This window comes from Mustela lutreola, chromosome 5 (assembly GCF_030435805.1).
Source record: "Mustela lutreola isolate mMusLut2 chromosome 5, mMusLut2.pri, whole genome shotgun sequence".
NCBI classification, from domain to species: Eukaryota; Metazoa; Chordata; class Mammalia; order Carnivora; family Mustelidae; genus Mustela; species Mustela lutreola.
In genome coordinates this window covers 7,962,399-7,987,379 of record NC_081294.1, presented here as the reverse complement: position 1 = coordinate 7,987,379, position 24,981 = coordinate 7,962,399, and the positions used below count along the sequence as shown (strand labels likewise).

The following is a 24,981-nucleotide window of genomic DNA, read 5'->3' as shown; positions in this document are numbered from 1 at the left end:
GACTCACTGCAGCAGGCCAGCTTTTCGTGTGTCATGTGTTCACCTCCGTACCTCACAAGTTGTAACAGATCACCGTATTTCACGGGTGTGGTAGGCAGAGGCTCCCCCCGCCCAGATCCATGTCCGACTCTCTGGAACCTGTGAATATAGTACACAAGAGAATTTATAAATGGGATGTTGTTAGGGCTTCAGATGGGGAGATTATTCTGGTTTGTCTGGGTGGACCCAGTGTCCTCACAATGATCCCTATAAAGAAAAGGGAGGTGGGGAGTCAGGTATCCTGATAGATGCAGAGGTTGGGGTGATGTGGGGCCACTGGCTAGGGACTGTGGGTGGCTTCTAGATGCTGGAAAAGGCAACCAAATCCATCCTACCCTAGAGCCTCCAGAAGGAACCCAGTGCTGCCAACGCATTTCAGGTATCCGACCTCCTGACCTGTATGATAATAAGTACGGGTTACTTTAACTCTCTAAGATTTCTCACTGCAGCATTGGGAAACTAATTCAATGGGCCTTTAGAATCGCTTACTAATTCCTGAAACCATGGATGTTAACGTCTTCAAATGATAAGAATCTCTTGTTCTCCCCCCCTTACTGTCTTCTGTTTCCTATGATTCCTGTGTTTTGGGCCCTCTCTTCTCTACTAGACTGGGAGCTGCTTCTGGGTGGCTTTGTTCCCTGTAGGGTTCAGCACATAGCCAGCGTTGGACACGGTCAGCATGTGCCAAGCCGTGTTTTGGGTGTGTCGCTTGCATCCATTCGCTTAATCTGCAGTGACCATGTAATCCCCATGTTACAGATGAGAAAAGCAAAGTTCCCAGAGGTGAAGGGTCATACCAGTAGTCAGGTGCAGAGCCCAGATCCTCACCTGGGGGTCATGCTCTTACTTGCTATGCTGGGCCCTCTGTAATCAATTTCAAAATCACTTTCAAATCAGTTTCAGTCCTGGGAACTTGAGTTCCTCTTAAGACTATTTTAAAGGGTAAAACTCAGGAGGAGTGTATTTCAGGTTTCACTTGTTTCTGTGTTCAAGTGACTGGATGGAGCTTGCTTTATTCCACACTGGTGGATTGAAATGATTTTATCATTTGTTCTTTTCGGATCTTCTTCCAAAATCTTTCTATTACCATACTTTTTTTTTTTTTTTTTTTTTTTTTTGGTGAAACCAGATTTTGGTCTCCTGTTATTTGACACTGGTATTAGTGCATCTGCAGTGTAGACACCTAACCAAGTTGGATGTGGAATCTGTGTATCTTATTGGAAATAGGGTGGTAATTAGACATTGTAATACTTACTCGTGAAGTTTTGTTCTAAACTATGAAAATATGGAGTTCATGGTTAACATCTCTATTAATGTGTGTTTTTATTAAATTCATAATATGCTAGAGAGGAATGAATACATTGTTTTCTTTTTGGTTTTATTTATTTATTTGAGAGAAAGCGTGTGTGCATACACGCGGGAGGAAGGGGAGAGGCTGAGCAGGGAGCCTGATGCGGAACTTGAACCCAGGACCCTGAGATCATGACCTGAGCCAAAGGCAGCTGCTTAACTGACTGAGCCATCCAGACGCCCGAATACATTTTTTTCAAAGAAAGACTAAAAAAAAAAAAAAATTAGTAAGTTGGAAAGAAAAGATTTTAGTTAGTCTCCCATTAGAACTGGACCATTTTCTCAGAAAAGCTTCAGTTTAGTTGATGGAATTTAGAACTCATGGAATCCTACCTCTGTAATTTAGATTGTGTTTAGCTAAATCATCCTTTAAACAGTATGAGTTTGTCAGAAAGAATTGTAGAAAAAAAAACTACCTTGGATTTCAGATTGGGGTGATGTACCTGTTTCCTGCTTGCTTTCCATCTAGGTGCACCCCCAGCAGTCCTTGAAGAAAACGAGTCACGATGTGTCCCAGCTGCAAGTTGCGGAGCCGACGGTTCAAAGAGAAGCAGTTGGGGGTTCTTATTTACCGGGATTGTGGGCGGGACGCTGGTGGCCGTGTACGCCGTGGCCACACCATTTCTAACGCCAGCCCTCCGAAAAATTTGTCTGCCTTTTGTACCTGCAACTACGAAGCAGATTGAAAATGTTGTGAAAATGTTGCACTGCAGAACAGGATCCCTGGTCGACATTGGCAGTGGCGACGGGCGTATTGTAAGTTATGCTGAGACACTTGAAGGTTTTGAACTAGAGGTTTTAAAATTCCTGCTTCGTTTCTTTTTCTCTTTCTCTCTCTCTCTTTCTTTCTTTCTTTCTTGTATCTAGTTTTTGTTTAAATTCTAGTTGGTTAACACAGATTGTGGTATTGGTTTCGGGAGTCGAATTTAGCGATTCACACCCAGTACTCGTCACACGTGCCCCCCACAGTCCCCAGCACCATCCAGCCCGTCCCAGCTTCACCTCATTTACGAGGTTTATGCCAGGACCTGCTAAATCGGACAGTTTAGTAAAGTTGTCATTTATTTTGTGTGTTTGGCTGAACTCTCAAACCCTCCAGCATGAACTGGAATTTATTTTTCTCAGATTTAATTTTTCTGAAGGGGGAAGTGCTCTGTAGATTTGCCAGGTAAAAAGGAGCAATTAATGGGTAATTACGAAATTTTCCAATAAAAAAACCCGGGCCAGGAGAAGTGGTGTTAATTAGAGGAAACATGGAGCCCTGTAGTTTAACATAGACATTTGCTTCTATACTTGTCTTTGTTTATACATTATAATGGTTTCTGTGGGGTAATGTAGAGTTAAAATGGCAAAGAGCCAGTGCATTAACCCTCACTTACCCAGAGATCAGACTTTGAGTGATCTCAGCTCCCTGACTCCAGCGGAGAACCTATAAGTAAGATTCGAGGCCACTGGCCAGCGGGTGTCCCCAGCATGTCCCTCCATGGGCATGGTGGCACCATCCCCATCCAGGGATGACTCGGAAAGTGAGGATAGCAGTAGTCAAGCTCCTGTTCTGGAAACATTTGGTTGGAGACCAGCTGGGGCGTGACTCCTTTTACCACCCCCTGGAGCATGGACCTTGCCATGCCTTCCTGATGACCCAGATAGCCAGGATGAGGCTAAAACATAAGCATATTTAGAACATAAAAATGTTTGTTTTTAGGAAATCAAGAGGTATATCTGTGAATCAGGAGGAAGTTTTAAAACCCAGTTATGGGGGCGCCTGGGTGGCTTAGTGGGTTAAAACCTCTGTCTTCAGCTCAGGTCATGATCCCATGGTCCGGGATCAAGCCCCACATCGGGCTCTGTGCTCGGCGGGGTGCCTGCTTCCCCCTTCCTCTCTGCCTGCCTCTCTGCCTACTTGTGATCTCTCTGTCAAATAAATGAATAAAATCTTAAAAAACCCCCAACCCAGTTAGGAATGCTTTACCCATCTGAGCAGTATCTTTGTGGTTTCCTTTTCTCCTTAAGGGGGTAACACTATAGTTAACGAGAGAAATTACTGTGGGTGGACAGCTCCTTTGGGATGCTCCCTCGAGGAGTGGTGGGAAGAGAGAATGAGCAGGGACCGCAGGACCCGCCCACTGTCCTCAGCTTACAGAGGCCTGTAGCCCTCTGCAGTCGACTGTATTGTGACTCCTTCCCTTTTACTTTTACCTGTTTTCAACTTGGGGTGAACAGTCTTTAAGTACTAAGAAAGTGTGTAAGTAGTTGCAGGTTCTCACTGACAGGTCATAAGTAGGCAGAGAGGCGGGCAGAGAGAGAGAGGGGGAAGCAGGCTCCCTGCTGAGCAGAGAGCCCGATGCGGGGCTCGATCCCAAGACCCTGAGATCATGACCTGAGCCGAAGACAGAAGCTTGACCCACTGAGCCACCCAGGTGCCCCTGACAGTTCATTTTGGTCTCAGATTAGAGCTAGTTCACAAAACATTCTCCTCGCTGATTCGTTTTTCCCGCTGCTCTGCTGTCACTGACGGAGAGGGATGCTGGGCTACCAGGGACTGCTCGTTGGGCGGAGGTAGGGGTTGGCCGATCCAGAAATGCTCTGTCCAGAGCAAACCTGACGGTGGTGGTGCTCCTGGTGAAATCTTCAACAAAAACATGAAAACTGAGTTTAAGTCAGCATTGTCTTGTCTGCAAAGCTACATAGTTTCAGAGATCTATCTTTAAATGGCTTTTTTAACAAAAGAAGTGCCTTTTGATTGGACATTTTGTGATTATAGACCAAAAATAGGAAGTAGTCCTATCAGTGGGGCACGTTAAGTTGCTGTTTTTCTTTTTTTTAAAAAATAAATTAATTAAAAAATTCTAAGTTTATTTTTTAAATTACAGTATAGTTAACATACAGTGTTACATTAGTTTTAGGTGTACAATACAGTGATTCAACAATTGTTCGTGTGACTCCGTGCTCATCATGATAGCGCACCATTAATCCCCGTCACCTAGTTCACCCATCCCCCTGCCTGTCTCCCCTCTGGGGACCAGTAGTTTATTCTCTGTATTTAAGAGTCTGGTTTTTTTGTTTGTTCCTACATTTGTTCATTTGTTTTGTTTCTTAAATTCCACATATGAGTGAAATCATAGGGTATTTGTCTTTCTCTGACTTATTTCACTTAGTATCATATCATTCTAGATCCATCCATTTGTTGCAAATGGCAAGATTTCATTCTTTTTTATGGCTGAGTAATATTCCATTGCGTATATGTATATACACCCTGGCTTCTTTATCCCTTCATCTATCACTGGACACTGGGGCTGCTTCCATAATTCGGCAATTGTAAATAATGCTGCGGTAAACATAGAGGTACATGTATTTTTTCAAATTAGTGTTTTCATGTTCTTTGGGTAGATACCCAGTAGTGGAACTACTGGCTTGTATGGTATTTCTGTTTTTAATTCTTGGGGGGCCATCCATACTTTTTTACAGAGGCTGCACCAAATTCACATTCCCACGCATAGTACATGAGGGTTTTTCTCCACGTTGTCACCGACACTTGTTTCTTGTGTATTTGACTGGATCCATTCTCACGAGTGCGAGGTGGTATCTCATTGTAGTTCTGATTTGCATTTCCCCGATGGTGAGTGATGTTGAACATCCTTCATGTGTCTGTTGGCCATTTTGCACGTTTCTTTGGAGAAATGTCTCTTCAAGTCTTCTGCCCATTCTTAATTGGATTATTTGTTGTTTTTGATGTTGAATTGTCTAAGTTCTTTACATATTGTGGATACTAACCCCTTATTGGATGTCATTTGCAGAGATCTTCCATTCAGTAGGTTGATGTTTTTCTTCTTACCTTGAATAAACACCTCTTTTTGCAGGTGATAGCAGCTGCAAAAGCAGGATTCAGAGCCGTTGGTTATGAATTAAACCCATGGCTGGTTTGGTACTCCAGATACCGTGCTTGGAGAGAAGGGGTGCAGGACTCCGCCCAGTTTTATATTTCAGACTTATGGAAGGTATGTGAGGCAGAGAATGCGCCTAGAAAATGCCAACCAAAACTTTGTAATTCGCAATTAGTATGATTAAAAACTGAGGATGTATTAAAAGAAAAACAGTTAAGATACAAGTGTATATCTCAGCATCATGAAATGTGAACACTTTTTATTTTTATTTTATTTTATTTTTTTAAACCATGAGGTTTTTTTTTTTTTTAAAGATTTATTTATTTATTTATTAATTTTTTGACAGACAGAGATTACAAGTAGGCAGAGAGGCAGACAGAGAGAGGAGGAAGCAGGCTCCCTGCTGAGCAGAGAGCCTGATGTGGGGCTTGATCCCAGGACCTTGGGATCATGACCTGAGCCGAAGGCAGAGGCTTTAACCCACTGAGCCACCCAGGCGCCCCTGTGAACACTTTTTAAATTGATAGATTTACACGTTAACACTTTCAGAGTAGAAGCTTAAGGTCTTAGACCCGATAGGTCATGTGAATTCTAAGAATTTGCTCAATTAAAAAGTTTTCCTTTCTATCCGTTACAAAATGATGAGATATTTATTTCATTTGGAAATCTTATGAATTATCATTCAGGAATTAACTTGTTAATGGCCTTCTTGGTAAATGGTAGACCCTGTGTGCATGTGTGCAAGTGTGTGCGTACACAGAGGTGTGTTTTTGTGTGTGGCTGTTTGTCTACAGAGAGACAGAGATGAGTGCAAAAGAGAGAATCCCCCCCCCCCCCAAAAAGAATCCCCTGATTACATTGTCATGGTTCTTTCTGGTCTTCATAATGTATAAGTTACTTCAAGTTTATTTGTACTCTAAAAAAAAAGTCCTGTAATTTTGCTTTAGAATTGCTCCATGAAATGCTTTTTCTTAAATAAGAATTTCCCATTGTAATGTTGTCATCAGTAGCTTATAAAAATTCACTTGAGTTTTGCTTGCATTGTTTTTTAGACTGTCTATGCATAAACGATCCCTCTATAGAGTAGATAAGACTTTTATTGGGTAATAAGAATTTTGACTGGCAAAGCACTTTTCCCCCAGTTTTTCAACTAAAGATCATTTTATTCCATTTTTTACTTAGTCTTTTAGAGAAGAGGAGGGGGCCTAGAATCTTAAGATGGCTCGTGTCACAGACAGGTGCATGTCCGACGTCCCATGTTCCTGCTGAGCCCATTCGGCGTATGGTGGAGCAGGGGAGGACGTGTGCATCAGGGCACAGGTGGCTGAGGCCAACCACACGGCCACCAACTGGTCCCTGGACGAGTCACTGGAATTTCGGACAGATGACCCCTGGTAGGCCCTGCCGGGAGCATCCCTGAGGGTGACAGCAGTGACTTAGGGAGGTCTTTGGACAGCGGCAGTGGGTCGGATTAACAGAAGCAGGAACGTGGCTTCTCGTGAGATCTCACAAGGAGCCACTCTCTGTAGAAACCTGCCGTTGGACGAAATGGGGAATTGGTCCTTTAGAAACAAACGTTCAGCTTGATGTTGGCCTTTTAAAACTAACGTGCGCATCAATCTCCCTCTCCTCTAGGTTACTTTCTCGCAGTACTCGAACATCATTGTTTTCGGAGTGCCTCAGATGGTGAGTGTGCGGCCCTGCCCCTGGTTGGTTGGCTTTAGGTCCTGAGCAGACTGGCCAGCACTGACAGGCCACTTCTGTGTGGCCGCCGGCCCACCTGGGGCCCACCCCAAAAGTCTGGGGGACGTCGGATTTCACTTCACGGGCTTGACGAAGTACCTCGGGGCCTTAAAAGTTTAATCGTAGAAGAGTCAGTCATGTCGTTAAAACTTTGGCCTCAGATAAAATTCTCAATGATCTCCCTAAGCCCTAAAAACTCCAATCTGGAAACTGCTTTATGAGCTCCCGGTGTCTAATGTGGTGGCCGATTTCCGTGGTTGCTCACCTAACAGCCAGCCGAAGTCACTTGGGAGAGTTAATGACACGTTCCTTCGAGTCGATCCTTCCTCTGATCTTGTAGGGAGGCAGTTTCCAGGGCCTGCGAGCGGCGGCTAGTTTCGGTTGGCCTCATCTGACTGATTTGTAGCTAACTTAGATTATACCCTTTACAAAGTGGAAATACCACGGCATCGTGTTGTAAACGGCTCCAAACTTAGCTTTTGGAAAGATGACCAGGATAGGACACTCTTATTGTAATTGTTGGTTCACAGACCGCAGAGAGAAATCCATTTGACTTTTCAGGGTCTGTAATTGTCGCCATAATAATCGTGGCAAAATTGGGTGTTTGCTGAAATGCCACAATATGACTGGTATGTGTAGTTTGTAATATTAAAAAAAAAGGGGAATTTAGCTTTTTTGTGTTATTTTTTTTTCCTTAGTTACAGCTTTTTGTAGAAGATGGCTGAGTGCTTGGGAGCGTTATCCTAACGATCAGGAACTTCAGGACAATGCCACTTCTGTGTTTTTTTTTAAAGTCAATTTGGAAGTACTGTTGTTACATGTGCTTGAAAGTAGCAGGATTCTATATGTTTGGAATTCTCAGTAAGCTCAAATTAAGACAAAACGTGGATGTTCACCCTCTTGTTACAGCAGCGCAAAGGGGCGTGATCCGTTGTCATTTTAAAGGAACTCTTTGGGGTCTTAGCATTGTCCTGGCCTTTGATGGTTACCTGCTCCTCCTGATGGTGTTTGGGCAGCATTTTGGGGAAAACAGATTTAATTTGAGTTGCACGCTTTATTTAAAGGGAGAGGTGATGTTTACCATGACTTCTGTGCCATCCTGCGAGGCCGGCCGGTGGTGGCCTGAGGTGTGGGCTTACGCAGCCACAGCAGCTCCGCCCCAGGGTGGCGGGGGGTGGGGTGGGCAGCAGTGGCCTGGGGGTGTGCGCACGTCATCGCCACGTGGCCTATAGGCTCCAGCTCCGTGTGCGCCCTACCATGTTTGAGTGTTATAAGTTTTTGGAGCTCTTCACTCAGGAAATAAGAGGCCTGTGTTTTTGATGAATGCTTTTGCAGTTACTGTCCATTTTCCTGTACGCAGAGGAAACTTCAAATAAACACCTTGTGGCATCTCCCTGTTCCCAAGAAAAAAGGGGGAGCAGCTGAAAACATAGGACAGCCACGTACTGTGGGCTGAGAGGGACTCAGCCAGTTTCCCACCAGGGAGCGTGTTCACAGGACCCGTGGGGACTCTTTCGTGGGTGCAGGGCCCTGCTTTTAACCCTCACGGAGCCTTGCCTACGTGGAGGCTGTGGAGGGGAAGAGGGAAAGTGCCAGCCGGTGGGTCAGGGGGCCAGCTCTGCTCCCCAGAGTCTGGGGAGCCCTAATGGGGCCGTCTTCAAGGAAGCGCACTTCCCTTATCTGGGCATTGGTCGGCATAGTGACATGGCTTGACGGATCCTGTGTGACACCTGTGTTCCCTGTGGCAGCCAAGCCACATGAAGGCCACGGGGGAGCCTGGAGGATGCTTAGGAAACTGGAGAGGTAGAAGCCTGCTGTTAGCGGTCCTTGTCCCGCTTCCGATAGCACACCAGTGGTTCCTACCAGCTCTGTGCTTTTGTGGCTCCCACCCAACAGAGGTGAGGACTCTGATCCGGGCCTGGCAGATGCACCGGGCGTGGTAGATGACCACGGCTAACTGTAGCCCTGCTCCTCTACTCAGATGTGAAACAGGTCTTGTCCTTGGGTGAAACCCACCTGGGACATCTTAACTGCTTAAAAAAGCAGCGAGGATAAGGTATGGCGGCTCTACCAGGTCCGAGGCATGGTGCAGCGTGGCCCCTGCTTCCCTCCGCTCTCTGCGCGTCAGTGCTCTGTCCTTCTCTTGGCTCTTGGATCTGCAGTGTGAGTCGTGTTCTTCCCCAGCTTCGGTCCCCCCAGCTCTGGCCCTAGTTGGTGAGTGCCTCCTGACCCCCAGTTGGTGAGCGCCTCCTGACCCCCAGTTGGTGAGCGCCTCCTGACCACTCACCTGTCAGGTGTCCTTTCCTCAGGAAGTCATCCCTCATTGCCTCGTGAGACAAACCCCAGTGCCCTGATTTTCTATCCACTGGCTGCCTGTTCCCTTCTCCGGGGTGAGTTATCACACATCTCTTTACACGGTAGCCTTGGCAGGTTGGCCGCGGGCACTGCGACGGAAGTTCCAGAGCGAGCTTACCCCCAGCATGGCCGCACCAGCACAGAGCGGCGACTCAGGGAGTACTTGTGGCATGAGAAAATCCTACCCAGTAAGGACACTTGGTGGTGGGGTATTGAATTTCATAACTTCAAGGACTAATTTTATTTTATTTTTTTTAATTTTTTTTTTAATTTTTATTTTTTTTAAAGATTTTATTTATTTATTTTTCAGAGGGAGAGCGAGCACAGGCAGACAGAGTGGAAGGCAGAGTCAGAGGGAGAAGCAGACTCCCCGTGGAGCAAGGAGCCCGATGCGGGACTCGATCTCAGGACGCTGGGATCATGACCTGAGCCGAAGGCAGCTGCTTAACCAACTGAGCCACCCAGGCGTCCCAAGGACTAATTTTAATTACGACTCAAGATGTGAACTGATGAACGTAAATGTTATCATCATGTTCTGATGAAGATAAATGATTCACGACGTGGGGGGGGGGCGCCTGGGTGGCTCAGTGGGTTAAGCCGCTGCCTTCAGCTCAGGTCATGATCCCAGGGTCCTGGGATCGAGTCCCACATCGGGCTCTCTGCTCAGCGGGGAGCCTGCTTCCTCCTCTCTTTCTCTGCCTGCCTCTCTGCCTACTTGTGATCTCTTTCTGTCAAATAAATAAACAAATTCTTAAAAAAAAAATGATTCACGATGGGATCATGTGTCCTTTGTTCATTCATTCGACAAGTATTTATTCGGTGCTGCAAAGTGCCGTTCTCTGATCACTTGGGATCCTTTAGTCAGTGAGCAAGAGGGACATCCCGGCCCCGAGGTGCCTAGATGCCCGTGGGGAGAGCAGATATTAAATGAGGTCCCTGTGTAGAGGGCGCCAGGCTGGCTTGGTCAGCAGAGCATGCGACTTTTGTCTCAGGGTTGTAAGTTCGAGCTCCGCAGTGGGCATGGAGCTTATTTAAAAAAAAAAAAGAAAAAAAAAACTTAAAAAAAAGTGTCCGACAAGATGGCTAAGTGCTAAGTGGGCTTAGTGGGTGCTAAGGGCTAAGTGGGTGGAGTAAAGCAGGAGAGGGAGGGACAGAGATCATGTCCCTGGAAAGGGGCCACATGGAGGTTTGGGGAACGTGCCAGGCAGAGCCACCCGCAGAGGTGCCCAGGGCTGGGTGCCCCTTGGGTTCCGGCGGCAGCAGGGCGGTGGGTGTGGCGGGAGCAGGGAGAGGTGGCGTCAGAGAGGAGCTCTGGGCGGGGCAGTAAGGACACTGTGCTGTCGGATGCGGGAGCCCTGGTGGCTTTGAGCAGAGGCGCGGAGGACCGCCTGGGGGCAAAGGGCCCGAGGCTGCTGTGTGGACACGGACGTGGGTGGGAGCCGGGTGACAGGTTAGGAGCTCCTGCGGGTGGCCCCGCGGCTGGTGTGGTTGGCTCGTGCCGGTGTGCAGAAGCTGATACAGGCGGGCAGGTTCTGTATGCGTCGGGAAGATGAAACCAAGAGGAAGCATGGGCATGGCCAGTGTGGGGCGGGCAAGCCGGAGGAGCCCTTCGCCCAGGATTTGGGCCGGAGCAACTGCAAGTTGGCAGTTGTCGCTGAGCGGGGGAAGGTGCAGGCAGATCCCGGAGGGGAAAGACCGGGGAGGCTGAGGTGTGTGTGGAGCTCTGAGGCTGGCAGTGGTGGGTAGAGGGGGACCTGGGGCTCAGGAAGGAGGGGCTGGAGACTGGCCTCAGCTCCCAGAAGTTGCTGAAGCCAGAGTGGCCGAGGTTCCCCCGGGGAGGGGGCAGAGCTGGGCAAGGCCTGAACTCTGGCCTCTGACACAGGAGGGGTGCCCCGTAAAGCCTCGAGAGGAGGAGTTGGGCAGGAGGAAGGCCCAGAGGGTTGGGGGTTACCCTAGAGGCCAAGCCAAGCCAGTATTCTAGGGAGGAGGGAGCTGTCGCTTGGCTCGGGAGCTGCTCATGGGCATGGCTGTTTGGTCTTACATCGTTGAGCTGGTTTCAACTGACGTTTAAAGTTTTGAAGTTGTAATTGGAATATGATGAGTTCGTGTCGCTTTGAAGCCTCTAATTGTACGAATAATTTTGAATTCCATTAGACAGACATGACACATCACTGCCTCTCTTTGTGTGTGATATCGAAACCCAGGTTCATTGCATATTTATGTGTGATTGACTCAGTTAATTTCTTACTGTTGAAATAGCTCCTTTCATTTGTAGGTTTATCTTGACTTAGCATATGACAGTCACCGGGAAATAAAAGAAACTGTAAAAGAGAAAATAATAACGATAACATGAATACGTTTACAATGATCCTTTTGATGAACAAAATTACCGTAAGAAACCCCTCTGATATTTTGGAAAAACACGTATTGTCTCATTCTTTGCTTAATTCATTTTTCCCTTGAGGAACAAAACTTTTTTTTTTTTTTTTAAAGAAATCTTTTATTGGCTGTGAAAAGAGTAGAAATATCCCGTCCGTAATGGAATTTATTCTTGGTTATCTTGGTATTAATTGTCATGAAGAATCAGGAGATTTGGCTCACTCTAGCCGGAGGTCACATGGAGGACTTTCCCGAAGCCACTTTTTAAAGATATGGGTCAGGAATAAAGTCTTTGTAGAAGGACTATTGATTTGTTTGTCTTGATTTATTTGGTTAGTTTTAAAGGGATTCGTTTTTGCTCAGATCTTGGTTTCAAGATACCATTTCCCATTTAGAGGAGCCCGGGATGTCGGAGAGGCGGCAGGTCTGAGGGCTGAGGAGGGGGAGTGATACAGAAATCTGGGGCATTTTGTGGAGTCCCGATACGAGGAAGAGTTCAGAATGCTTGTTGGGGGACATCCAGGGGGGAGAGAGGCCAGCCTGAGGTGGCTGCCCGGGCCAGACTGGGACAGGCTGAGCATCGGAAGAAACAAGAATGATGGTAGATTAGAACCCCTTGAACAGAGCAGGCATCGAGGCGCTCATATGTACCGGCAGTCGGCACACAGGTGGAGAAGAGGGAGAGCTCTTCCTTGTAGTAGAATGCCGACTCTCGGTCTAGAAGAAATGACGGAATCAGCAAATTTGCCACTTTGCCACCAACTAGTGAAAATGAACGTGGGCCAGAACCAGGACGAGGGCTACGTCTAGTGAGGGACAGTTCAGTGGGAAGCAGGATATTGACATCATCTCGAGCTACTTCCGACAAATTATTCGTTATAAGGGGAAATTGGTAACCCCACTGCGGAGATAGCACCTGTCACCGTAACTGGGTGGTGACTGTCACTCTCAAAGCAGAAGGTCCCCATGGGCACCTGACAACAGGGCCCTGAGAAGCTCCCAGCCCCACTTGTAGGGCGTTGCCCAAGATGCATGTGCTGAGTCCTGAGCCGGAGGCGGGGAGACGACAGGAGAACCCGAGGGGAGGACCACGGGTGACTCACTGGCCCGCCGTCCTCAAGATGTCATCAGAGACAGGAAGATAGGAGAATTGTCCCAGGGAAATAGACTAAGGACGCGTAACAGCTAAACGCAGCGTGGCCTCGGGGGAAAGTGTCACAGAGGACGTTATCGGGACGTTTGGCAAAGTAGGAAGGCTATTGCCATGACTACTGGAATACAGCCTTACATTTTCCAAATTTGTAACTGAGCTGGGGCTGTGTCTTAGGAATACGGAAGTCCCGAGGAGTCGAGGGGCATGTTGTATGCAGACTCTTCCCAAGTGGTTTAGGAAAAGTATCCACAGAGGACGGGGGCGAATCTGATGAGCTGTTTAAAACCGGTCAGCCCGGGGCAAAACAGACAGGAATCCTTTGTTCTAGTCTTGCGACTTTGCTGTACATTTGAAATTCTTTCACAATCACAGAAGTGAAAAAGTAGTCTTAGGAGGTAAAGGTGGTAAGATTAGAAGATCAGTTTTTAATCGGTTGTTAATTTGCTGATACAATTACAGGGTCAATACTTGGGGCAGGTAGATTGGTAATCAACGGATACAAAAGTGGTACATCACAGGGTTTTACTTTTTATAAGTCATGTTGACGATGAAGAAGTTGTGCGTTATAGATAAATTTTGAAGAATTATGAAATACTTCATTGTATTTCAAGTTAGTAGAATGAGCATATTGTTTCATGGTCTAATTTAGCAGAACCATATTTCACTGAGTCTAGACGCTGTTAATTTTAGGATGTACCATTGCCATTGAAAAAGAAAAAAAATACCGCCGGTTGTAATTCTAAGACGATGTCAGCTGTAAGAGGTATCCTGATTTCCAAAATGTTAAAACATGTGGGAAAATGTGTTAAATAGTTGAGACGGGGTAGATTAAAATGTTAGATGAGCCGATCATTTAAAGCTGTTTTTCATTTTTTAATTTATTTTTAAATAAGCACATTTTATTTTATCTCCTGAGGGGGATGGGACAGAGGCAGAGAGAAAATCTGAAGCAGACTCTCCACTGAGGGGGGGTTCAGACTCCCCACTGAGGGGGGGTTCAGTCTCATGACCCTGAGATTGTGACCTGAGCTGGAGTCTAGTTGGACACTGACTGAGCCATCCATGTGCCCCTGTTGTTAATATGACTTCTGTGTTTTAATGGATCATTTGGTAATGTATTTATGCCCCGAAGGGATCTTATATGCAGTTAATAATCGTTTTTAAAAGATTTTATTTGAGAGATAGAGGGAGATTGAAAGAGCACGAGTGGGGGGCAGAGGCAGAGGGTGAGGGAGAAGCAGGCTCCCTGCTGACCAAGGAGCCCAATGCAGGGCTCGATCCCAGGACCCTGATGTCATGACCTGAGCCGAAGGTCGATGCTTCACCAACTGAGGCACCCAGGCGCCCCTACAGTTCCTAATTTTTGCGCAGCTACTTCCAGGCACTCAGATCCAAAAGAACCTTTAGGAATCTTTCCCTCCACCTCTCCGCTTACTGAAGTAACAGCTGTCGTTCTGCCCAGATGCCGCAGCTGGAGGAGAAACTTGCGCTGGAGCTTAAGGATGACGCCAGAGTCATTGCCTGCCGGTTCCCTTTCCCTCGCTGGACCCCAGACCACGTCACCGGGGAGGGCGTGGACACCGTGTGGGCCTACGACGTGAGCACCGTGAGAGGCAAGAGGCCCTGAAGACCCGTGCGTTTCCAGTCGATCCTGGAGATGGAGACGTTATTGAGCGCAATTTTCCGAGTGTTGGTGGTCTTTGATTTTACAGAGACTTCCAGCTGTGTCTTCAGCAAAGAGTGTATTTTTTCTTCAGTATGGAATGAAAAACTATTACTTTCCTTAACTTCTGCCAAACAAACAGAAGTTAGAACAGCAGGTAGATTTAAAGTCCATTTTCATGCTGTACTTAAAAAAGTAGCCTTCTTCCCTTCCAGGCACTCAGACGTATGAAAACGTGGATGAGTGACTATTGCATTCACGTGCAGGAACGGGTGAACAGCCCTTCCCGTTATAAAAAATATGATTTAATGCCATAGATGAAAAGAAACACTTTTTAAAGAGGGTGTGTGTGTTAGCAAATATTTGCAGTTTCCTCTAAGTTGATTCATACTTAAGATTTATGGATTTAGGTCTTTCTTTTCTGTACTTTGTGGTAAAACTAATTTTGTAGAGGACGTAGGCCCTCATATTTTATAACATTTACTAGGAATAGTTTGTTCCAAGGCTAGTGGATTACTGTATTTTATTGAGTCGGAGATGTGTACATGTGTGTGCACATGTGTGTGGAGACACACATTTGAACATTTCTGAAACGGTGCTGTACCTTCCAGTCAATGGTGTTCTGTGTCTGTAATGGGCAGTGTCATGCGTCATGATACAGTCGGACACCTGCCGGCATGGGTGGGTCTCAGGTTTGAGGAGATGGGCTCAGAGAAGCTCATGGCAGAGGGGAGTCATTGGTAGGAACATGATAGTAAAATAAGCAGGTGCGAGCTTGGGGCTCAGCCAGCCCTGGGAGCACATCCCTGCCTGGCCAGCAGCAGGAGGCCCTGGACCGCTGGCTTGCCCTTGTGGGGCCAAGGACCCACTGGGATAATGATACACTGAACGGGACTTTTTTGGGTAAACTTACAACACAAAGTTTTTGATCTAGAAGTGGTGTTCATTATTTTAGATATTAAAGGCAAGCTTATTCACAGAAGTTAGGGGTTATTTCTGCTAGTCACTTCTTGACTTTCTGAAAGCCGCCATTTATGTAATATTTCTCATTTATGAGAAGAGACTTGACTGATTAGATAAAACAGTGAAGGAAAACCTTTGAATGTGGGTAGGCAAGCTTCATGTATCTGACGTTCGTATTAAGTGGTGGCTCGAAGAATCCCTGTGCGTCAAGGGAAAGAACGGAGCTCCCGATCGCACACACCTGCCACCTAAGGTCCAAACCGGCTTCACAGAGGTTTGCGAAAGTGAGGAAGTGAGAGCGTTTTTCACTGAACTAAAACTGATCCGCTTGATAATCGCCGTTTAGATGAGCAGCGACCCAGCCACTCACTCATTCCTTCAGCAAATATTTACCAAGTGTCTGCCGTGTAATGAGCTTTTCTGACTCAGCGGTGAGTAGACCTTCGAGGCCTCTGATCTTACGGCCCGTGTGTTCTAGAAGAGCGAGTCCCGCAGGTACGGGAGTGAATGTTAGAGTGTGTGACGTTCTCTGAAAGAAGTCAGCGGTGTGGCTGTCCTGGGCACGTGTCAGGGTTTCGGCTGCTGTGGTCCATCCTTTCCCTGCAACCCCCGGTTTCTTTCTGAGGAAGGAATTCTGCCCGGAGGTGAGTAGTGTGGTCAGCACCTATCCTCCCTGTCACTGCTGTCAGCCCTGTGACCGGCTGGGCGCACCTGGAGAGGGACCCACTAGAGCTCCCTGCCCGGCAGGTGTAACGTGCGGAGGCCGGGTTCCCTGGAGCCCTGGGTGTATTCGGTAAGTTTCTAGACACGCTCCTGGCCGCTAGCTGGAGGCATCAGGCGGTTCTGCAAAGGCACATGCAACTTGCTCTTCTTGGTTTCTCCATTAGTTCCCAAGAATGAGATGATGGCTGGGCCTGCAACCTCAGAATGAAGTGGACCGTTTCACAGAAGTGTTGAGGTTCATGGAGTTTGTAAGATCTTTAACTGATTTTTTTCAGCTGTGCCTCGAAGTGACCCATAAGAATGTTCTCCTGGGGGTCATCGTGGCCTCTCTGGCTGGTTTCAGCGATCGGTTGCTAGGTGGACGATGTTGATTCAGCTGGCACACGACACGAAGCGGGGAGCAGGAGCTACTCTTTCCGATGTCAAAAGTCAGACTCAGAATGTCTGGCAGACTGAAATCGGGCGGAAGTGCTACCTTGATGAAATGGGAAGTTCAGACAAACAACCAGACAAGAACAGAAGTGAGCTGAGTGGTGCCGTCACCCGACAGGAGCTACGTGACCAGTCCTGGATGTCCCGTCGGCGTTCGGCTCTGTGGCCTGAGCACACCCCCGTCTGCATCTTTCTCTAAGGGCTCGGCCTTGGTTGCAGGCCCTGCCCTCCTGGGTGTCCAAGGTGGACTTGGTCAAACCCCCTGCCGGTTCCGACATCCGGGCCCTGGGGAGCGCTGAGCCCCGCCGAGAGGCTGTGCACCCAGGTGTGCACCGCCGAAGAGCCACACTCTTGCAGGTACACGTGTTCCCTGCTGCCGAGCGACAGTGGACGCCGTGACAAGCCACAGCCGAGCAGGACAGGAAAAGTGCAAGATTCCTGATGTTTCCGCCGCGCAGCTGATACCATGGCTCTGCCCACGTACCTGCCCTGATGGGCCGGGGCCGGGAAGGGGTGCTGTGAAGGGGTCCCGTGAGGGCACGGACGGGCTCAGTGCCGGTGTCTTCGGAGCTGGCAACGTGAGCCGTGTTTCCTCGGCTGCCCACAGTCTGAGGGTTCCTCCCCCGCCCCGGGCTCCCAGGTGTGCAGGTCTCCACCCGCGGCCCTGTCCTGGCTGAAGGTGTGTGGGCGCTGCTCACTCCGATCCTGTGGCCACGTCCCCTCTTCCTGGGTGACAGCACCTGGTGCTTCCACTGTCAGGCACTGGTGTGTTCGGGGACTGTGGGCCCGGCCAGTTGTCGGGCCCCATCCCCTGGGCGTCAGGGCAGCCGGTGGGCCGTGGGCATGTGATCGATCCACGTCAGGCCAGGGAGGTCCGAAGGGCCGTCTGTTGGGAGCTTTGGGAAAGGTTTCGTTGTCACAGAAGGAGGTGCTTGAGGAGTGAGTGTCCCTGCTGTCCTCGGGCAGGAACACTGGCCGTCATGGCCCTTCTGCAGCCGCGGCGGAGAGGGACGCTAGGAGCTGGGAGGCTGGTGGAGCAGAAAGACAGACGGACTCGAGGTCCTTGACGAGACCCCGGAGTCGCTGACCTGACCCGGAGCCTCTGACTTCGGGACATCTCAGGTGAGGTGACAAACCCATGTTGTTGCTGTCCCACTGGTGTGGTGGTGCTTCTGCCCTGTGGTGGCCTGGCCGGGACAGGAGGCTCTGAGGCTCAGGTGGGGTGAGGGAGCCCGGCCATGTGGAACGCGGGCGTCCGACGGCGCTGTAGGAGAACGACTCGCTGGCAAGGTCAGAAGCATGACTCGCGAGGGACCGGGAGCTCCTGTTGGGGGAGGCTGCACTCCCAGACGGGTGTTTGGGCCATTGGACCAAGTCAAGGGGGCTCTGAACGTGGACCCTGCCTTCCCCAGCAGCGGGAGTCGTAGGTGGGTTTCCTGTTCTTGGGGACATGGACAGGGACAAGTCCCAGCTGAGCCCAGCCACAGCCCTGCTCCCATAGAGTTTTGTGTGTGTGGGGGGGAGATGATTCCTCAGGATTAGAATTAATAAAAGCAAGGGAGGAAAACACTCAGACTGCTCCCGGGGGGGGGGGGGCAGCCGAGGCGGGGAGCCACGATGCGGGCTGGTGTTTGTGTCCTTAGCTTGGAATCCTGACCCTCTGTGTGATCACACCAGGAGGCCTTGGAGAGGGGCTTAGCTCCTGAGGGGGGAGCGCTCCCGAATGGGATCAGTGCCCTTATTAGGCGACTTCAGAGAGCTCCGTCCCCCCTGCCGTGTGAGTAGGGGGCAGGCAGCTGTGAACCGGAGGGGCTTCCCACCAGACACCGCATTGCTGGAGCCGTGATCTGAGACTTCTTAGCCTCCACAGCTGGGAGGAAGAGCTACTTGTTTAAGCCCCCAGGCCACGGGGTTCTGTGACAGCGTCCGAGCTGGTCATCTAGATAGAGCCCACCCAGCACTGTCAGACTTGTCCCGCTTTAGCCATCTTTTCCTGGGCCCGCACGAGGCACGGAGGTTGAAGGGAGCCAGGCTTCAGGGCAATTCTCCCCAGTGCCATCTGGGAAGAGCGGGAATCCATCCCCCGGATGTAATGGTCAGGGCTGGTTGGCTGGGTGGGCTCCATGTGGATGGCCGTCGGGGGCGTGCTGGGCACCGTCATGGGGGCGGGGGGAGGCTTCCCCGGGAGGGGTCTCTCCTGTGCCTCCCCGCTGACACGCTTTCGGCACAGTTTGTCCCTAAATCAACGTGGACTCTGAAAAAACTAGAGCCAGAGGAACAGGAGCTGCTGTGTCGACCAGCAGATGCGAATTCTCGGTGCTGATGAGTCTGGAGAACTGTCCTACCAGGCACAGCTCGGGAGGTTGTGACTGTTGCCCTGCGATGAGAGAGGCTGGAGGAGACAGGACAGACGTTTCCCAGCGTGTGAAGGCTTGCCAGGCAGAAGAGAGGAAAGGGGACCATGAACATGATGGCTACGTACCGGAAGTCTCGTGTGCAGGAATACCCCGTGCTCGTCCTTAGCGGGGAGGTGCTGTCTACTGGCTTTTTTCATTCTCAACCACAGGGACCTGTGGGCAGTTCGCTCGGTCCTGACCAGACACAGGAGCCCAGAGTCTCCCTCTATGCTCGGCTGCTTCCCTGAGGTCAGACCTGCTCTGACCGGCTCTGAGGAGAGGCCTGGCTCTTTGTGTGCTGCGGGAGGGCTGAAGCTCGGTGGGAAGTGGGGTTTGGATAAAGTCATTGGAAGTTAGAATGCTTTGCCTCTGGACGTAGGGTCTTTGTGGTCACTGGGGCTGCCGCCGCAGAGGGCCGGACAGCCACATGGTGGAGATGTTGTAGCAAGGATCCCATCAGCCGGCAGGCGCGGAGTCTGGAAATGACCTGAAATGATCACGAGTTTTCCAGCCTCAGTGGGTCTGCCAGACCCTTTGAGCAGAACCCAGTGGCTCAGGGAAGCATCAGCGCGGTGTGAGCAGTGAGGGCATTTCACACAACTCCGGGGGCGCTTAGCCTCCCCCAGCAGGAGGCCACGGGCTGCTTTTTACTCTGATGTAGGAGACAAAAGCAGCTGAAATCTTGAAATCTTGGGGAAGCTGATGGATGGCAGTAAGCTTTATCAGAGCTCCAGCCGAGAAGTGGTAATGCTGAGAAGCAGGTTGAACTCTCTTGGACCCCAGAGGACTTAGCTGAAGTTGTGCTCCCCACGTTCGGATGAGAACCAGGAGACTGTTCTTGAATCTGCTGGGAGAAACACGTCCTGAACGGTACCTCGTCCCCCTCGAAGGGACACTGTCCCCCCCCCCCCCCCATCACCGTGTCTTGTCTTACGAGGACCCAGGGCTTGCCGACCCTTCTCCGGATGATTGGGGCAGAGTCTGGCATCAGAGCCAGAGGCTGTAGAGATGAGGTGAGCCCTGTGGATTCATAAAGTGGGGGACAGAAAGATTGGGGACGTCCCAGTGGAAGTTAAGGTCTTGAAGTTGAGGCCAGAGAAGTTTGGAGGACTGTGAGAGATGAGAGTAACGGGTTTCTCTCCGGGGGAGGGGCTCAGTCCCAACGAGCGGACCACAGTCCTGTGGAGTAGGACCTGCCGCAGGCCTGCCCTCCGCCACCCCAGAGGGCCCAAGAACGGGGGCAGGAGCAGAGCCAGACTGTGGCCAGCGGAGCCCTCGTGGTCCCGAACATCTCAGCCCCCGTCAGAGGATTCAGTGGAGTATCGCGTTCTCTGAACAACTCCGCTGATGAGGTAGGTTATTTTATGACGAGTGAAAATCCCATTTGTCATGATGGATATTAGACACTAGGAACTTATTATCCCCAAAGATGGGGCAGGCCATATATTTAAGTAGAAAAATGGATACTTACATAAATGTAGGGAAATCTCCCTTCTAAGTAACACAATGAAGTTTCCACGCTCAAGTAGAAAACTGAAGTCTTCTGGGATCCTCTCAGGTAGAGTGAAGTGTTCCTGTAATAGTGACACATTATGGCTACATTGGAATTGTCACCCTGGTGGCCCAATGGACTGATGCAAATTGAACATGAACAAAAAACCATAAAACTTTCATAGGTGAGGGAAATTCTTTCTTATTGTTTCTAATTTAATATGATGGTGAGAATATTACCTGAGAACGACTGATAAAACAAGAGCTCGTTGATCACAAGGCTTAACTCAAGGATGGAAAAGAGGCATCAAGTGCATTTTCTTCTCCGGAATATTGTAGGCTGAAGAATTGGGCAACGAAATGACTGTTTGATGAGCATGAATCCAAACGGCAGGAAAATCCGCAAGACCCCGCGAGTGTCCCAGACTTGGTGGATACGTTCGAGGGGTGAGGTCTTGCGGGGTTTGCCGGGAAGATAGCTGGGCAGTGTCGTTCATGGGGAACGTGACAGCGACAGAGGCAGCGTGTCACAAAGCATTGGGGACGTGCTGGTGCATGTGGCGAACAGTCCGCGTATTTGGGAGGCAGCGGGAGTTCTGCCCTTCCAGTGATGGTCCCTTCTTCCTGCTCCTGCCATTTACGTGTCCCGGGCACCCACGCTTTCTCCTTCATCCCGTCACCTCTGCTATGTGTCCACTGCTCTTTAAGAATTACATCCCGTAGTCCCATTTTCAAGGGCGTTTGCATTTTGTTAAGGAGCGCTATGGTATGAATTTGAATTTTCAGTGAGAGTAAAAGATGGATTTGTAATCCAACACTTACTCTCAGGGCCCTGCTCTGGCCCCAGCCCAAACCACCCAGCCGGCATATCCGAGACAGCTCGGAAAGGCAGACCGTGGTCACCGCAAGTTTCTCTTGACCGGAACGTGTTAATTAGGAATGGAAATTCATAGCCCGGAAGCTAGGATAGCAAGGCTAGCTCTCCAAGCGCTGATTGTCATAGGTCTTGTAGATGCATTATTTTTAATTCTCCTCCTAACTGCGGTGTAGGTATGACGTTTCTCAGTGGGGGAAACTGAGGCATTTAGAGGGTAATTGCTTTGTTAAGGCCCCTGCACTCATTAGCAAAGAGAGGAGCTGGTATTCAAACCCCCTGTGACTTTACCCCCTGCCGCCACCCCCCCCCCCCTCACCTCTGTCACACTGGCCAGGGTGTGGGGAAGGCTCTGCTGCTCCAATTTCAATCCTGTCTACCCAGTAGCTCAGATATTAGCAACATTTGAATAACTCTGAGGCTTGGGTCTCCTCTCTCTTTGAATCAAAATAAATCTTTGTTTTTGGAGGGACAGGGTGGTCCTTGGGTTAGAAGCATAAGCCAGGGAAAAGGGTAGAGCAGCCAGTTTCTCAGAGCTGTCGCTCACTCAGAAGTAGGTAGAGGAGGTACTGCCTCCCAGGCAGAACTGGCTTGTCACTTGCTTGGGAGGCCCACCTCCAAAGGTGGGTCAGTGCAGACAGACCGCAGCCTGTCCGTGTCGAACAATGAGCAGCTTGTGGAATGCACGCGTCTCTGTCACCCGCTGGGGCTGCCCTCAGAGCGGCGCGGCCAGGCATGGAGCCAGCAGGTCTGTATTCCTGTACAGTTTTGGAGACTGGAAGTTCAAGACCAAAGTGTTGGCCTTGCTTTCTGCCTAGCTTGCAGGTGGCCGCCGTCTCTGCTCACAGTGTCCTCATACAGCCCTGCCTCTGTGCACCAGCCTCCCTGATGTCTGTTCCCCTTACAAGGACGCTGGTCCTGTTGCGTCAGGACCCACCCCAACAGCCTCATTTTAGCTTCATTCCATCTTTAAAGGCTCCGTCTCCGAATGCAGTCACATTCCGAATACTAGGGATTAGAACTTTAATACATGAGATTTTGTGGCGGCAGGGGGCCACTGATCAGTCCATAAGAACATCTTACCAAGTTAGCAACAGCCTCGTTTTGGAAAGCAAGTGATTGGACACGGCCTAAGCGTACATGAGCTGAGACTAGTTGAGTACACGGTGTGTCTGTGCGCAGCAGCTGGGGAAAGGCTTGGCAGAGTGACATGGACTGATGCACGTGTGATTCCCAGGAGAGGCTGGAATTTCTGCGAGAATGCACGTTGAGCCTTGCCGGTCTTACAGAAAAAGCAGGGTTAATGGGCGACCACCTGGAATGGTGGCAACCTTGAAGTCACGGCATTAACAGCAACGGTCGTTGGTCTGTGCGGAGAGAAGCTGGCGGTCCAGCAGGCAGCCCAGTGCGCTGGAGACCGCCTGCAGGGGTGATAATTTAAAAAACCAGCCTGGAAATGCTCTGTGGGGAAATGACACCGTGCAGAGGAGCCCCGGAGGCCTTGTCCCCTGCCATAAGCCCAGGACTGCAAGCCTGGGGGGCCCCTCTCCAGGGAGGGGTGGGCACCCGTACATTTTCTAAAAATGCGACTGACAGTTTTCTGTGTGGAGGGTCACTTCTCTTCCTGCTGAAGTTTCCAGTTCTTATGATTCAAAGCTAAGCTCCCCTTGCAGAAAGAACCTCCCGGAGGCCAGCGAAACTTCCAGGCGACTCTGGCGTCACCCCGCTTCAGCTGTGGCATGGGAGTTCACTGGTGTCGCAGCAGTGGTGCTGCGGCAGAGCAGAGTGCTGTCTGTGGTGGGGGCGGAGACAAGGGGTGGGACACGGTGACGTTTGCCTCCACTTTTGTAAGGGCCTTCACATGCTGTCATACGTTTGCCCTCTCCTTCCCCAGCTCTCCCACACATACCCTGCTGGAAGTCATCCGCGAGGGTACGAGAAACTGGTCAGAGCCCCTGGGACTTGGGGTTTGGGACCTAAGATGAGGACAAGACCCCTTTGATTATAGATTTTAAAATATTTTTTTGCATTTTTTAACTGTATATAACTTTTCAATGAAACGTTAATTCTTTAAAGCTTACATGCATGGGTGGAAGATTGGCTCCGCTCACACGTGAGATGCCCCTTCTGAAAGCGCACATGGGAGAGAACTTGTGGATGATGATGTGGGACCGACATATGCTGAGGGGGTGTGACCACGCTGAGCGGGTGTGACCCTGCTTGACCAGTACCCAGGGGGTGTGACCCTGTTTGTCCATGCTGAGCGAGTGTGACCCTGCTTGACCAGTGCCCAGCAGGCGTGACCCTGCTTGACCACGCCGAGTGGGTGTGACCCTCCTGAGCCGGAGTGACCGTGCTGAGTGGCTGTGACGGTGGTGAGTGGCTGTGGTCGTGCTGACCCAGTGTAACCGTGATGGGCGGGTCTGACCGTGCTGAGCAGGTGTGACCTCACACCGTGGGGAGTCAGACTCCGGGTCACCTGGGTGCTAGTGTGTTTCAAGGCACACCCATTGGTGTTCTGGGCTAAGATTTTGTGACGGTGGGAACTGAATTCCAGGGATATATTAATGGTTAATATTGTGCGCAGGCACGTGTTTTCCTCCGACTCTTTTCTCCTTTGTCCCGTGATACACACTTTGTTGTAAAGTCGAACGGAGAAACACATGGTTTGCGAGGTTTGGGTCAGGAGGTTGCAGGACCCCAGAGTCAGAAGGGACTGCAGGATGGGGGTAATAGAGATGAGCTGTGGGCTCTCGTGCATGGTGTGCGTGAGCAGCTCGGGGGGAGCCTCTTCCCCAGGACTCCTTCCCCTCTGCCCTTCTCCCCTGGCCTCAGTAGGTCACGTCCAGCTCCTATCCCTGGCCTTGTCACGGCTCTTCCTCGCCTTCTCTGAGAGTTTGGCGTTAACTTTTAGAACTGGTTGTGCCCAACACCAAATTGGGATAACAAGTTCCGAGCCAACACATGTTCTTCTTTGCTTTTTGTATCGTGTGAAAAGGACAAACCAGGTAGACTAGCAGGTGACACACACAGACAGTGATGAATGGAGCGTTTCTGTTGTTGATTCTAAACAACAGTCCAGCTGTGGACTGAAGCACTTCATTTTCTGTTGGGGTGCCCCTGCGTCAGGCCTTGGGAACTGGCTGCGCACCCCTAACTCTTAGGCAGCTCGTCTTACCTTAGGGCACCCCATTAGAAGTGCTCACTAGCACTTCCCCCACTGGCCACCCGGGGCCACCCCAAACAAATCTGCTGCTCCCTCTGTGGGAAATCCCAAATCCACACCCTCGGAGGGCTCTGTCCTGTCCTCGCTGACTCTTCTGTTGGCGTGTTTCTTCGTGTAAACCAACCCAACCCTCCTGTTCACACAAGCTGGGTTCTCTCTCTGGAGTGTGGGTTCTGGAGTCAGAGACTCAGGTGTGGCCCCCCCAGCGCAGAGGGGAACAGACAGTCCCCTTCCTTTGTCTTCAGACTGACACCTGATCCTCGACTCATGCGGAGTTTCTACTTATGCTTCCGACAAGTCATCTGTCCCG

General features: G+C 50.0%; 1 protein-coding gene across 17 annotated transcripts in view; it reads left to right on the top strand.

Annotated features, from left to right (window-relative positions):
* Nucleotides 1–24,981, top strand: part of ATPSCKMT (ATP synthase c subunit lysine N-methyltransferase) — a 240,347-nt gene that overhangs the window by 1,928 nt on the left and 213,438 nt on the right. For 4 of the 17 annotated variants that reach the window (XM_059173646.1, XM_059173641.1, XM_059173644.1 and 1 more), the window contains exons 2-5: nucleotides 1,859–2,145; nucleotides 5,250–5,387; nucleotides 6,508–6,667; nucleotides 6,909–6,959. In XM_059173646.1, the coding sequence (XP_059029629.1) occupies nucleotides 1,859–2,145; nucleotides 5,250–5,387; nucleotides 6,508–6,667; nucleotides 6,909–6,959 (636 nt within the window). Of the gene's footprint in view, nucleotides 1–1,858; nucleotides 2,146–5,249; nucleotides 5,388–6,507; nucleotides 6,668–6,908; nucleotides 6,960–9,090; nucleotides 9,180–9,437; nucleotides 9,646–9,681; nucleotides 10,111–14,365; nucleotides 15,177–24,981 lie in introns of those variants that run through there. The other 13 variants (XM_059173650.1, XM_059173648.1, XM_059173652.1 and 10 more) reach the window with 11 other exon arrangements.